The sequence below is a fragment of the Enhydra lutris genome, unplaced genomic scaffold (genome assembly GCF_002288905.1).
Source record: "Enhydra lutris kenyoni isolate GAN:26980312 unplaced genomic scaffold, ASM228890v2 scaffoldscaffold2, whole genome shotgun sequence".
NCBI classification, from domain to species: domain Eukaryota; kingdom Metazoa; phylum Chordata; class Mammalia; order Carnivora; family Mustelidae; genus Enhydra; species Enhydra lutris.
The window spans coordinates 54,622,581-54,637,265 of record NW_019154086.1 but is presented as its reverse complement, the minus strand read 5'-3'; the positions used below and the strand labels follow the sequence as shown (position 1 = coordinate 54,637,265).

At 36.6% G+C, this 14,685-nt stretch overlaps 1 protein-coding gene across 1 annotated transcript in view; it reads right to left on the bottom strand.

Moving 5' to 3' along the window:
• Window positions 1-14,685, bottom strand: part of LOC111146342 (cilia and flagella associated protein 44) — a 155,095-nt gene that overhangs the window by 35,684 nt on the left and 104,726 nt on the right. Inside the window, exon 24 of the mRNA XM_022501862.1 lies at window positions 9,818-9,995. Within this exon, the coding sequence (XP_022357570.1) occupies window positions 9,818-9,995 (178 nt within the window). The remainder of the gene's footprint in view (window positions 1-9,817; window positions 9,996-14,685) is intronic.

Here is a 14,685-nt window from a genome sequence, read left to right as displayed (position 1 = left end):
CTATATGATCATCCTAACAGATCCAGAAAAGACATTTGACAAAATTCAACATCTATTCATGAAAAAAAAAAGTTCCCAACAAAGTAGATTTAGAGAGAATATGCCTCAACATAATAAAGGCCTTATATGAAAAACCCACAGCTAATATCATTACTAAATGGTGAAAAACGGACAGCTTTTCCTGAGATCAGTAACAAGACAGAGATGTCCACTTTCACCACTTCCACTCAGTGTAGTACTAGAAGTCCCAGCCACAGCAATCAGACAAGAAAAAGAAATAAAAGGCATCCATATTAACTTCCATTCAAGGAAGAAGTAAAACTGTCACTATCTGTAGATGACAGGATACTATATATAGGAAAAATCATAAGGAGACCATCAAAAATCTACTAGAACTGGTAAAGTAATTCTGCATAGTTACACGAGATAAAATTAATATAGAGGAATTTGTTGCATTTCTATACACTAATAACAAAGTAGCAGATAGAGAAATTAAGAAATCAATTTATTTATTTTTTTTTTTTAAGATTTTATTTATTTGAGAGAGAGAGAGAGCATGAAAGGGGCGAGGGGCAGAGGGAGAAGCCAGCTCCCTGATGAGCAGAGGGCCTGATATGGAACTTGATCCTGGGACTCCAGGATCATGACCTGAGCCAAAGGCAGTTGCTTAACCAACTGAGCCACCCAGGTGCCCAAGAAATCAATTTATAGTTGCACCAACAAGAATAAAATACCCAGGAATAAACTTAACCAAGGAAGTGAAAGATCTGTACTCTGAAAGCTATAAAACACTGATGGAACAAATTGTGGAAGACACAAATAAATGGAAAGACACTCCTCCGTGCTCATGAATTGGAAAGATTCATATTTTTAAAAATATCTATACTACCCAGAGCAATCTACAAATCTAATGCAATGCCTATCAAAATACCAAGAGCATTTTTCACAGAACTACAACAAATAATTCTAAAAATTGTATGGAACCACAAAAGATCCCAAGTAGCCAAAGCAATCTTAAGAAAAAAGAACAAAGGCTGCCTGGGTGGCTCAGTGGGGTAAGCCTCTGCCTTCAGCTCAGCTCCTGATCTCAGGATTCTGGGATCAAGTCCCACATTGGGCTCTCTGCTAGGCAGGGAGCCTGCTTCCTCCTCTCTCTCTCTCTCTCTCTATTTGTGATCTCTCTCTCTGTCAAATAAATAAAATCTTTAAAAAAAAAAAAAGAAAGAAAAAAGAACAAAACTGGAGGTATCAAAATCCCAGATTTCATGATATACCACAAAGCTGTAGTAATCAAAACAGTATGGTACTGGTACAAAAACAGACATGTAGATCAATGGACAGAATTGAAAACCCAGAAATAAACCCATGCTCTTATGGTCAATTAATTTACAACAACAACAACAAAAAAGGCAGGAACATACAACGGGGGAAATACAGTCTCTTCAACAAATGGTGCTGGAAAAATTGAACAGCTACATGCAAAGGAATGAAACTAGACCACTTTCTTATACCATACACAAAAATGAACTTAAAATTTATTATAGACCTAAATGTGAGACCTAAAACCATAAAATTCCTAAAAGAAAGCATAGGCAATAATTTCTTTGACATCAGCCATAGAAACATCTTTGTAGATAGGTCTCCTAAGAGAAGGGAAACAAAATCAACACAAAACTGTTGGGAGTACACCAAAATAAAAAGATTTGTAGAACAAAGGAAACAGTCAACAAAATCAAGAGACAACCCAGTGAATGGGAGAAGATATTTGTAAATTATATATCCAATACGGAGTTAACATCCAAAATACATGAGGAACTTATGCAACTCAACACCAAAAAAAAAAATAATAATAAAATAAAATAAAATAAACCAATCCAATTAAAAAATGGGCAGAGGGCCTGAATAGACATTTCCAAAGAAGACATACAAATGGTCAACAGACACATGAAAAGGTGCTTAATATCACTAATCATCAGGGAAACGTAAATCAAAACTACAATGAGATATCACCTTACATCTGTCAAAATGACAAATAGTATCAAAAAGACAAATAACAAGTATTGGCAAGGATGTGGAGAAAAAGAAATCCTCATGCATCACAGGTGGTAATGTAAATTGGTACCACCACTGTGGAAAATGGCATGGAGTCTCCACAAAAAATTAAAAACAGAACTATCACATGATCCAACAATACTACTTATGGGTATTTATCTGAAGAAAACAAAAACACTAATTTGAAAGGATATATACACCCCCATATTTACTACAGCATTATTTACAATAGCAAAGATATGGAAGCAACCCTAATGTCCATCCATAGATGAATGGATAAACAAGAGGTGGTATATACATACAATGAAATATGCATCTATAAAAAGGATAAGATCTGAGAAAGGAGCAAGATGACAGAGGAGTAGGAGAACTAATATCATTGGGTCTCAGGAGTTCATCTACATAGAAAAAGAGAGATAAACAACTGGACCTTGAGGGGAGAATTCAAGGGATAAATGATACCATAAGATGAAACAATATTAGAATAATTGGGATCCCAGAAGAAGGAAGAGAGAGAAGGGCAGAAGATATATTGGAGCAAATTATAGCAGAGAATTTCCCTAATTTGGGGAAGGAAACAAGTATCAAAATCCAGGAGGCACAGAGATACCCCTTCAAAATCAATAAAAATAGGTTAACAACTTATTACCTAATAGTAAAACTTACAAGTCTCAGTGACAAAGAAAATCCTGAAAGTGGCTTGAGACAAGAGGTTTGTAACATACAACAGTAGATATATTAGATCAGCAACAGACCTATCCACAGAGACCTGGCAGGCCAGAAAGGACTGGCATGATATATTCAGAGCACTAAATGAGAAAAAGATGCAGCCAGGAATATTATATCCAGCTAGGCTGACATTGAAAATAGAAGGAGAGATAAAAGGATAAAAAGAAAAAAAAAAAAGATAAAGCTAAAAAGTTTCCAGGACAAACAAAAACTAAAAGAATTTGCAAACACCAAACCAGCCCTATAGGAAATTTTTAAAGGGGTCCTCTAAGCAAAGAGAAAGCCTAAAAGTAACAGACCAGAAAGGAACAGAGACAATATACAGTCTCAATCACCTTACAGACAATACAATGGCACTAAATTCATATCTTTCAGTAGTTACTCTGAATGTAAATGAACTAAATACCCCAATCAAAAGACACAGTGTATCAGAATGGATATTTTTAAAAGGCCCATTGATAAGCTGTCTGCAAGAAACTCATTTTAGACCCCAAAACACCTCCAGATTTACATTGAAGTAGTGGTAAACAATTTACCATGCTAATGGACATCAAAAGAAACTGGGGTGGCAATACTTCTATCAGATAAATTAGATTTTAAGCCAGTAAGACTATAATAAGAGATGAGGAAGGACACTATGACATACTTAAATGGTATGTCCAACAAGAAGATCTAACAATTTTAAATATCTCTGCCCCTAACCGAGGAGCAGCCAATTATATAAACCAATTAATAACAATATCAAAGAAACAATAATACAATAGTAGGGAACTTTAACACCCCCCACCACCACTGAAATGGACAGATCAACCAAGCAAAAGATCAACAAGGAAATAAAGCCTTTAAATGACACACTGGACCAGATGGACATCACAGATATATTCAGAACATTCCATCCAGAAACAACAGAATACACATTCTTCTCTGGTGCACATGGAACATTCTCCAGAATGGATCACATCCTGGGTCACAAACCAGGTCTCAACTGGTACCAAAAGATTGTGATCATTCCCTGCATATTTTCAGACCACAATGCTCTGAAGCTAGAACTCAACCACAAGAGGAAATTTGGAAAGAACTCAAACACATGGAGGTTAAAGAGCATCCTACTACAGAATGAATGGGTCAACCAGGAAATTAAAGAAGAATTGAAAAAAAAATCATGGAAACAAAGGAAAATGAAAACACAACTGTTCTTTGGGACACAACAAAGGCGGTCCTGAGAGGAAAGTATATTGGAATACAAGCCTGCCTCAAGAAACAAGAAAGGTCTCAAATACACAACCTAACCCTACACCTAAAGGAGCGGGGGAAAGAACAGCAAAGAAAGCCTAAACCCCACAGGAGAAGAGAAATAATAAAGATCAAGGCAGAAACCAATGAAATAGAAACCAAAACAACAGTAGAACAGATCAGCGAAAGTAGGAGCTGGTTCTTTGAAAGAATTAATAAGACTGATAAACCCCTGGCCAGACTTTTCCAAAAGAAAAGAGAAAGGACCCAAATTAATAAAATCATGAATGAAAGAGGAGAGATCACAACCAACACCAAAGAAATACAAACAATTATAAAGAACACATTGTGAGCAGCTATACACCAGCAAATTTAACAGTCTGGAAGAAATGGATGCATTCCTAGAGACATATAAACTACCAAAACTAGACTGGGAAGAAAAAAAGACCTAAACAGACGCATAACCAGGAAGGAAATTGAAGCGGTCATCAAAAATCTCCCAATAAACAAGAGCCCAGGGCCAGATGACTTCCTAGGGGAATTCTACCAAACATTTAAAGAAGAATTAATTCCTATTCTCCTGAAACTGTTCCAAAAAATAGAAATGGAAGGAAAACTTCCAGACTCATTTTATGAGGCCAGCATTACCTTGATCCCCAAACCAGACAAAGACCCCATCAAAAAAGAAGAATTACAGACCAATATCCTTGATGAAAATTGATGCAAAAATTCTCACCCAAATACTAGCCAATAGGATCCAACAGTACATTAAAAGGATTATTCACCACAACCAAGTGGGATTTATTCTTGGGCTGCAAGTTTGGTTCAACATCCACAAACCAATCAATGTGATACAATACATTAATAATAGAAAGAACAAGAACTATATGATACTCTCGATAGATGCTGAAAAAGCATTTGACAAAGTACTGCATCCTTTCTTGATCAAAACTCTTCACAGTGTATGGATAGGAGGTACAAACGTCAATATCATCAAAGCCATCTTTGAAAAACCCACAGTGAATATCATCCTCAGTGGGGAAAATCTGAGAGCTTTTCCCCTAAGGTCGGGAATATGACAGGGCTGTCCACTATCTCCACTGCTATTCAAAATAGTACTAGAAGTCCTAGCCTCAGCAATCAGACAACAAAAAGAAATGAAAGGCATCTGAATCAGCAAGGAAGAAGTCAAACTCTCACTCTTTGAAAATGATATGATATGTTATGTGGAAAACCCAGAAGACTCCACTACACAACTGCTAGAACTCATACAGGAATTCAGTAAAGTGTCAGGATATAAAATCAATGTACAGAAATCAGTTGCTTTTCTATACACCAACAGCAAGACAGAAGAAAGAGAAATTAAGGAGTTGATCCCATTTACAAATGCACCCAGAACCATAGGATACCTAGGAATAAACCTAACCAAAGAGGCAAAGAATCTGTACTCAGAAAACTATAAAATGCTCATGAAAGAAACGGAGGGAGACATAAAGAAATGGAAAAACGTTCCATGCTCATGGACTGGAAGAACAAATATTGTGAAAATGACTATGCTACCTAGAGCAATCTACACTTTTAATGCAATCTCTATCAAAATACCATCAACATTTTTCAAAGAAATGGAGCAAATAATCCTAAAATTTATATGGAACCAGAAAAGACCCCGTATAGCCAGAGGAATGTCGGAAAAGAAAACCAAAGTTGGCAGCATCACAATTCCAGAGTTCAAGCTCTATTACAAAGCTGTCATCATCAAGAAAGTATGGTACTGGCACAAAAACAGACACATAGACCAATGTAACAGAATAGAGAGCCCAGAAATGGAACCTCAACTCTTATGGCTAACTAATCTTCAACAAAGCAGGAAAGAATGTCCAATGGAAAACAGATAGTGTCTTCAACAAATGGTGTTGGGATAATTGGACAGTCACATGCAGAAGAATAAAACTGGACCATTTCCTTACACCACACACAAAAATAGACTCCAAATGGATGAAAGCCCTCAATGTGAGATAGGAATCCATCAAATCCTTGAGGAGAACACAGGCAGCCACCTCTTCGACCTCAGCTGCAACAACGTCTTCCTAGAAACATCATCAAAGGCAAGGGAAGCAAGGGCAAAATGAACTATTGGGACTTCATCAAGATCAAAAGCTTTTGCACAGCAAAGCACACAGTCAACAAAACCAAAAGACAACTGACAGAATGGGAAAATATATTTGCAAATGACATATCAGATAAAGAGCTAGTATCCAAAATCTACAAGAACTTAGCAAACTCAACACCCGAAGAACAAAATACCCAATCAAGAAATGGGCAGAAGACGTGAACAGACATTTCTGCAAAGAGGATATCCAAAAAGCCAACAGACACATGCAAATGTGTTCAACATCACTGGACATCAGGGAATTACAAATTAAAGCCACAATGAGATACCATCTCACTCCAGTCAGAATGGCTAAAATTAACTAGTCAGGAAATGACAGGTGTTGGCAAGGATGCAGAGAAAGGGGAACCCTCCTGCACTGGTGGTAGGAATGCAAGCTGGTGCAGCCACTTTGGAAAACAGCATGAAGGTTTCTCAAAAAGTTGAAAACAGAGGTACCGTAATGACCCAATCGCACTATTTGGTGTTTACCCTAAAGATACAAATGTAGTGATCCAAAGGGGCACATGCACCCGAATGTTTATAGCAGCAATGTCCACAATAGCCAAACTGTGGAAAGAACCTAGATGTCCATCAACAGATGAATGGATAAAGAAGAGATGGTATACATATACAGTAGAATATTATGCAGCCATCTAAAAGAACAACCTTTTGCCATTTGCAATGATGTGGATGGAACTAGAGGGTGTTGTGCTAATTGAAATAAGTCAATCAGAGAAAGGCAATTATCATATGATCTCTCTGATATGAGGAATTTGAGAGGCAGGGCGGGAGGTTTTGGAGGGTAGGGAGTGAAAGAATGAAACAGATGGGACCAGGGACAGAGACAACTGTAAGAGACTCTTAATCTCAGGAAACAAACTGAGGGTTTCTGGGAGGTGGGGAGGGAGGGATAGGGTGGCTGGATTATGGACATTGTGAAGGGCATGTGCTATGGTGAGTGATGTGAATTGTGTAAGACTGATGATTCACAGACCTGTACCCCAGAAGCAAGTAATATATGTTAATTTTTAAAAAAGGTAAGATCTGCCATTTGTGACAACATGGATGGTCCTAGAGTATATTATGCTGAATGAAATAACTCAGAGAAAGACAAATACCATATGATTTCAGTCCTGTGGAATTTAAGAAACAAAACAAAGAGAAACAATTTAAAAACCAGACTCTTAAATACAGAGAACTGCTGGTTGCCAGAGATAGGGTTGGAGAAAGGGTGAAATAGATTGGGATTGAGAAGTACAGAACTCTAGTTGGAAAACAAGTCACAGAGATGAAAAGTACAGCATTGGGAATATAGTCAGTAAGATAGTAGTAATGTTGTTTAGTAATGGATAACAACACTCACTGTGTTGACCACAGAGTAATGTACAGATTTTTGGGGTCATTATACTATATACCTGAAATTAATATAACAACTGAATATTATACTTCAAAAAAATGCACTTTTCCAGGCAGTCTTACAAAACTTACCTGTATGATTACTACCTATGAAGCAAGAACACTGTAACAAAATAGAGATGTTTTACACACTTAAGAATAAACATTTAAAGCATTAAGATGTAAACTGAAAACAGATAATCACGTCAAAAAACAGGCAGAAGACATGAACGGACACTTCTCCAATGAAGACATACAAATGGCTAATAGACACATGAAAAAATGTTCATCATCACTAGCCATCAGAGAGATTCAAATCAAAACCACATTGAGATACCACCTTACACCAGTTAGAATGGCCAAAATTAACAAGACAGTAAACAACGTGTGTTAGAGAAGATGTGGAGAAAGGGGAACCCTCTTACACTGTTGGTGGGAATGCAAGTTGGTGCAGCCACTTTGGAGAACAGGGTGGAGATTCCTTAAGAAATTAAAAATAGAGCTTCCCTGTGACCCTGCACTTGCACTCCTGGGTATTTACCCCAAAGATACAGATATAGTGAAAAGAAGGGCCATCTGTACCCCGATGTTCATAGCAGCAATGGCCACGGTCGCCAAACTGGAAAGAACCAAAATGCCCTTCAACAAACAATTGGATAAGGAAGATGCGGTCTTCCTTATGGAGTATTATGTACTATGGAGTATTATGCCTCCATCAGAAAGGATGAAGACCCAACTTCTGTATCAACATGGATGGAACTGGAAGAGATTATGCTGAGTGAAATAAGTCAAGCAGAGAGAGTCAATTATCATATGGTTTCACTTATTTTTGGAGCATAAGGAATAACACGGAGGACATGGGGAGATGGAGAAGAGAAGGGATTTGGGGAAAATTGGAGGGGGAGATGAACCATGAGAAACTGTGGACTCTGAGAAACAAACTGAGGGTTTTAGAGGGGCGGGGGGGGTGGGAGTTGGGTGAGCCTGGTGGTGGGTATTATGGAGGGCACATATTGCATGGAGCATTGGGTGTGGTGCATAAACAATGAATTCTGGAACACTGGAAAGAAATTTTAAAATAAATAAAAATTTTTTTAAAAAGATGTAAACTCAAAATCCAGCACCTGTGTGAATGGGGGACCTCTTTGAAGCACGTAGAGGACTGAGAATTAAGCTTAAAAACAAATCTAAGGCAACCTGATGACTATAAGGCTCACCCTTTGAAGAACCCTCTTGACACGCCGACACTTTCTTTTTAGTTTTCCAAATACCACACATACCTAAACGCTGGCCATAGGGAAGGGGAATATATAATATGCTATTTCCAAAAAAAACTTGATATTTTAGTGTTTTTTAATTTAGCCAATGACATAATGACCATTTATTGACTGTGACCTTCACATTAACATTATGAGATAGACTAAATAGGTCTTGTTGTTAATTGGTATTAATACACCTTTTACAGATAATGTAACCAAGGCTTAGGGAGATTTACATGACCAGCAAAGTTTACATGGCTATTAAGTGGCAGAGATGGGAACAGAATTCTAATCTGACTTGTAGAATAGTGTGCTCTACATTATTTTATGCTGTTATTTTAATAAGATGGATTTCAGTGTAATATAGTTCAAGACATCATACCTGTCCATCATCTCTAGTTAGGATTATGGAATTTTTGTAGCTGTTCATCTAAGGTAATTTTTGTTTCATTTATCATAGTCCATCCATCATTATAGAGAAAATTTTTTAACTACAATTTGCCAGTCATCCAAAATTTCAGGATGCAGATAAAATTTTTAAAAAGGAATATGTTAATTGGTTATTATTGAGACACCTACAAACTTTGTAAGTCCTAAAAAAAGAAAAAGGCTAAACAATGGCCAGCCTTTTACCTAAGTCTTTGGCAATCCACAGCAACCAAAATCTATATCCAACAAAGACATGTTTGGATATCAGAAATTCAAAGTCTCCAAAATATAGTACTTTCACTGTGAAATGTACTGAGCCAAGTAATTAACTTGAAGGCTGTTTCTGCCATATTAGCTAATAATCACAAACAAATCTCTTGTCCTCTTCGGGCCTCAGTTTCCTCGTTTGTAAAAAGGAGGCATTCTAAATAATTATGAAGATCTTTTCCATTTTAATTTTTTATGCCTATATATCCTTATAGACCATCTAGTGAAATGGGTGCTTTCAGAAGAATTCCACTAAAACCTCAGGGTGCCTCTCATTGTCACGAAAGCTGCGGGTAAGTACCAGGGTGTCTAGGTGTCCCAGTTCCTCTTCCTTCTTGGCAGCATTTATTCTCATGTGCTCGGGTATCTTATAGTCTGCGGCTGTCTTCAGATTGAAGTCTCCCATATACAACTGAGCCTCCTTGATGGCTTGAACATCTCTGGGATCTTCAAAGTCATCCTGAGGCTTACTCTTGTACCTATCAGAAAAAAAGGCAATCCAGCCACAAATATAACAATAAACTTTAGTTTGTCTACCACATATATGTATAGTCAAATTCAGTCATAAAGCAAAAGTACAATTCTAAATCTGTGGTACGACTTTTTTTAAAAATAGATTTTATTTATTTATTTGACAGAGAGAGAAAGAGATGACCAGCAGGCAGAGAGGCAGACAGAGAGAGATGGGAAGCAGGCTCCCCACCAAGCAGAAAGCCCACTGAGGGGCTCAATCCCGAGACCCTGAGATCAGGACCTGAGCCAAAGGCACAGACTCAACCCCCTGAGCCACCCAGGCGCCCCTCTGTGGTACTACTTTTATCTGTAGAGCCCAGCCATCTTTTTTTAAGTTAATGACTGCAGACCTTCCTCAACTTACAATGGGGTTATGTACCAATAAACCTATAGCTGAAAATAGTATAAATCACAAGCATTCAAAACACCTAACTTACCTAACATTATAGTTTAGCCTATCCCACCTTAAACATACTCAGAACACTTACGTATAGTTGGGAAAAATAAGTACAAAGTCCATTTCACAAAAAAGGGTGAAAGACAAATACCATATGATTTCAATCCTGTGGAATTAAAGAAACAAAACAAAGAGAAACAAATAAAAAAACCAGACTCTTAAATACAGAGAATTGCTGGTTGCCAAAGGTATGGTGGGGGGATGGGTAAAATAGATTGACTACTGTACTGAAAGTAAAAAAAACAGAATGCTTATAAGTGTATTGACAGTTTATCCCCAACACCGTGTAGCTGTCTTGGAGCTGTGCTTCACTGCTTCTACCCAGTATCATGAGTAGGTATCATACTGCATATATCACTAGCCTGGGAAAAGATCAAAATTCAAAGTACAATTTTTACTGAATGCATATCACTTTCACATTATTGTCAAACCATCTTAAGTTGGGAATCATCTGTATTTTTATAGCACCCCATGCAAAGTCAAAATGAAATAAATAAAAACCAATAACCAGATGGTGTGAAATAATCTGAATCATTTTTTTTTAAAGATTTTATTTATTTATTTGTCAGAGAGAGAGAGAGGGAGAGAGAGCAAGCACAGGCAGACAGAATGGCAGGCAGAGGCAGAGGGAGAAGCAGGCTCCCTGGTGAGCAAGGAGCCCGATGTGGGACTCGATCCCAGGACACTGGGATCATGACCTGAGCCGAAGGCAGCTGCTTAGCCAACTGAGCCACCCAGGCGTCCCTAATCTGAATCATTTTTAGGCTTCCATTTACTTCCAAGTGATTTATATCAAGATGGTTACTTATTCCTTCAACAGACATTAAGCCATAGGAACAGAGTGGATGTACTTTAATCAGTAAAAACTTAATTTACCTTTTTTTTAAATAACATGTTTGTCATAAAATTTTCAAAAAAAAAGGCATCTAACTAAGAATGATATAATGAGCATGTATATTTGCCTCCCACTCTCTCCCCAAATGCCACGGAAATGATGGTGTGGAGGTATTAAAGGGAATAATTCAGGAAGGCTGAGAACAAGATAGAAAACTATGAGCAAACCAGTGATAACAATTTTAAAGGATAATGAGACCAGAGAAAACTGTGGCCCAGAATATCCCTAGGGGAAGGCTATAAAAAAAAAAGATGGGATGTGATCTTATCAGTAGAGGTTCTAGGGAGACTCCAAGCACAGACATCAAAAGACCTAACCTACCTAATTCTTTAAAGTGAAGCCTGTCAACCAACATGAACATGTACACATAGCTTGCAGTCAGCCCTTTAGGAAAACAAACAGTACAATAGCAGAGGAAACATATGTCATCTAATGCATTAATTGACAATTGTTCCTTTGTGTAAAATAGCACTAAAAGGATGGATTAATAATTTTTAAAGGAAAGGAAGTGAAGGAAAAAGAAAAAGGAAGGGGAGAAGGGAGGAAAGGAAGGAAAGGAGGAAGAATGAATGGAAGGAAAAAAGGGAGGGAGGGAGGGAAGACAGAAAGAGAGAAAGAAAGGAAAGAAAGAATGAAAAGAAAGAGCAAGCAGATACTTCAGCTCAGGCCATATGAGGGAAATAAGGCCCATAATTATCATCATGTTATAAATAACTAGAAAACTGAGCAAAAAATATGAAACAACTATGTTCAGACATTGAATAATGGGCAGCACAGAACTATAATGCATGTGAGAACTGAAACAAAATAACTAATCCTTACTATCTCTATTTCTACTTGGAGGAAAGTACCAGACTGTGAAGTAGTGTTGAGATCCAAAATATCAGCCCAATAATCTCCATAATTAAGGTTACAAAGGTGAGAGTTCAGAGAAGCCAGATTGGTTAGAATTTTGTGAACAAAAATATCGGAACTACATATAAAACAATGCCTTCAGAAATTCACATAAGGCTCTCTTTAGTTTTGGGCCAAGTATTAACCTGTGCATGTGTAATGTGAAACATCATGAAGATAAGTAAAGAACATCTGGAGAAAATACAATCGGTGGGAAGCTGTAAACAAGGAATTCTCATAGTTTACCCATGGCTGGAAATCACTCCTCATGAGTTCATCTGCTGGAGAGACCTTGCTAAAGGTAGAGAACAATCAGTAGAGACCCTTAAAGAGTCATGCTTTCAAAGTAGGAAAAACAAAAGATCTGGATTTCAATCATTTCAGTCCTCACCAACATTTATAGAAAACTACACCAAAGAACACAAGAAAATATGTTCTTTTTCAAAGACACAATGGATTTTCATGAAGATAGACTATGTGCAGGCCCATACAACTCCCAGTAAGTTTATAAGAATTTAAACCATGCAAACTATTGGGAAATTAAATGGCATACTTAAACTACAGGGCACCTAGGTGTTTCAGCTGGTTAAGCTTCAGTCTTGATTTTGGCTCAGGTCATGATCTCAGGGTTGTGTTATTAAGCCCTGCATCTAGCTCCGCACTCAGCACTGAGTCTGCTTGAGATTCTCTTTCCCTCTCTCTAAAATAAATAAAATCTTTAAAAAAATAAATCATAATCAACAAGAAATCACAAGGGTTATTAGAAAATATTTTGGACAGGGGCTCCTGAGTGGCAGAGCTGATTAAGCATCTGCCTTTGGCTCAGGTCATAATCCCAGAGTCCTGCATCAAGCCCCACATCAGGCTCCCTGCTCAGTGGGAAACCTGCTCTCCCTCTCCCTCTCCCTCTGGCTTGTGCACTCACTCTTCTTCTTCTCTCTTTCTCTCTCTTAAATAGATAAATAAATTTTTTAAAAGTATTTTGGACAAAATGATGCTGAAAACATATCAGAACTTATGAAGTGAAGCTCAGTGTTTCATTTGTACTTTAAATTTATACTTCAATTTATACTTTAAATGTTTATAATTAAAACAGGAAGTATAAAATCAAAGCTTACAGCTGAAACTTAAAACTTAGGCAACGGGAAAATTAACTAAACTCAAACTAATTAAAGGAAATTATATAGAACAGAAAAATCAATGACATAGAAAGCCAACAAGCAATATTTCTAAAAATCTATGACCAAAAGTTAGTTCCTTGAAAAGATAAATAAAATTGATAAGTCTTTTGCTGGAATGATCAAGAAAAAGAAAGAAGATACAAATTAAGGATATCAAAAATAAAAAAAGGGACAATGCAACATATACTATAGAAACTAAAGTAATAAGATAATAGTATGAACTATTTTATACAATAAACTTGATAATCTAGATAAAATGTACAAATTCCTTGAAAGATACAAATTACCAAAACTAATCCAAGAGGAAATATAGAATCTGAATAACACTATAACTATAAACAATTGGAATTTGTATTTATAACCTCTCAAATAATATCCTATGTCCTATGGGCTCATTGATAAATTCTATCAAATATTTAAGAAATAAATAATATGAAGCCTACACAATCCTTCACAAAATAGAAGAGAAAGGAAAACGTCTTATTTCATTTTATGCAACTAGTCTTACCCTGATAACAAACCAGAAAAGATATTGCATAACAATAAAACTAGAAATCAAAGTCTTTATTTAAAAAGAAAAGTCCATAACAAAATGCCAGCAAATCAAACCCAGAAATATATACTTTTGGAAAATGTAAAAAGGCTATTTTACCAGTTTATGTAGATATGAATGCATGTAATATTTTATCAGTTTAGGGGGTACAATATAATGATTTCCTACATGTATCTATTGTGAAATGTTTGCCACGATAAGTTTAGTTAACATCCATTTACATAGTTACAATTTTTTCTTGTGATGAGAATTTTCAAGAGCTATCCTCTTAGCAACTTTCAAATACATGATATAGTATCGTTAACTAGTCATCATATTGTATATTGCCTCTCCAGAACTTATTTATATTATAAATAGAACTTTGTACCATTTGACCACCTTCCCCCCAACTCCCCAACTCTAGTAATCACCAGTATATTCTGTTTCAATTATTTCAGATTTTTTAGATCCCAAATATAAGGAAAATTATATGGTATTTGTTTTTCTCTGACTTATTTTACCTAGTATAACACCCTCCAAGTCCACTGGTATTGTTGCAAATGGCAGCATTTCTCTCTTTTTAAGGCTGAAAAATATTCCAGTGTATATAGGTACCAAAGCGTCTTTAACCATTCAACCATTAATGGAGACTTAGGTTGTTTCCAGTCTCAACTACTGTTAGGTTATTAATGGTGTG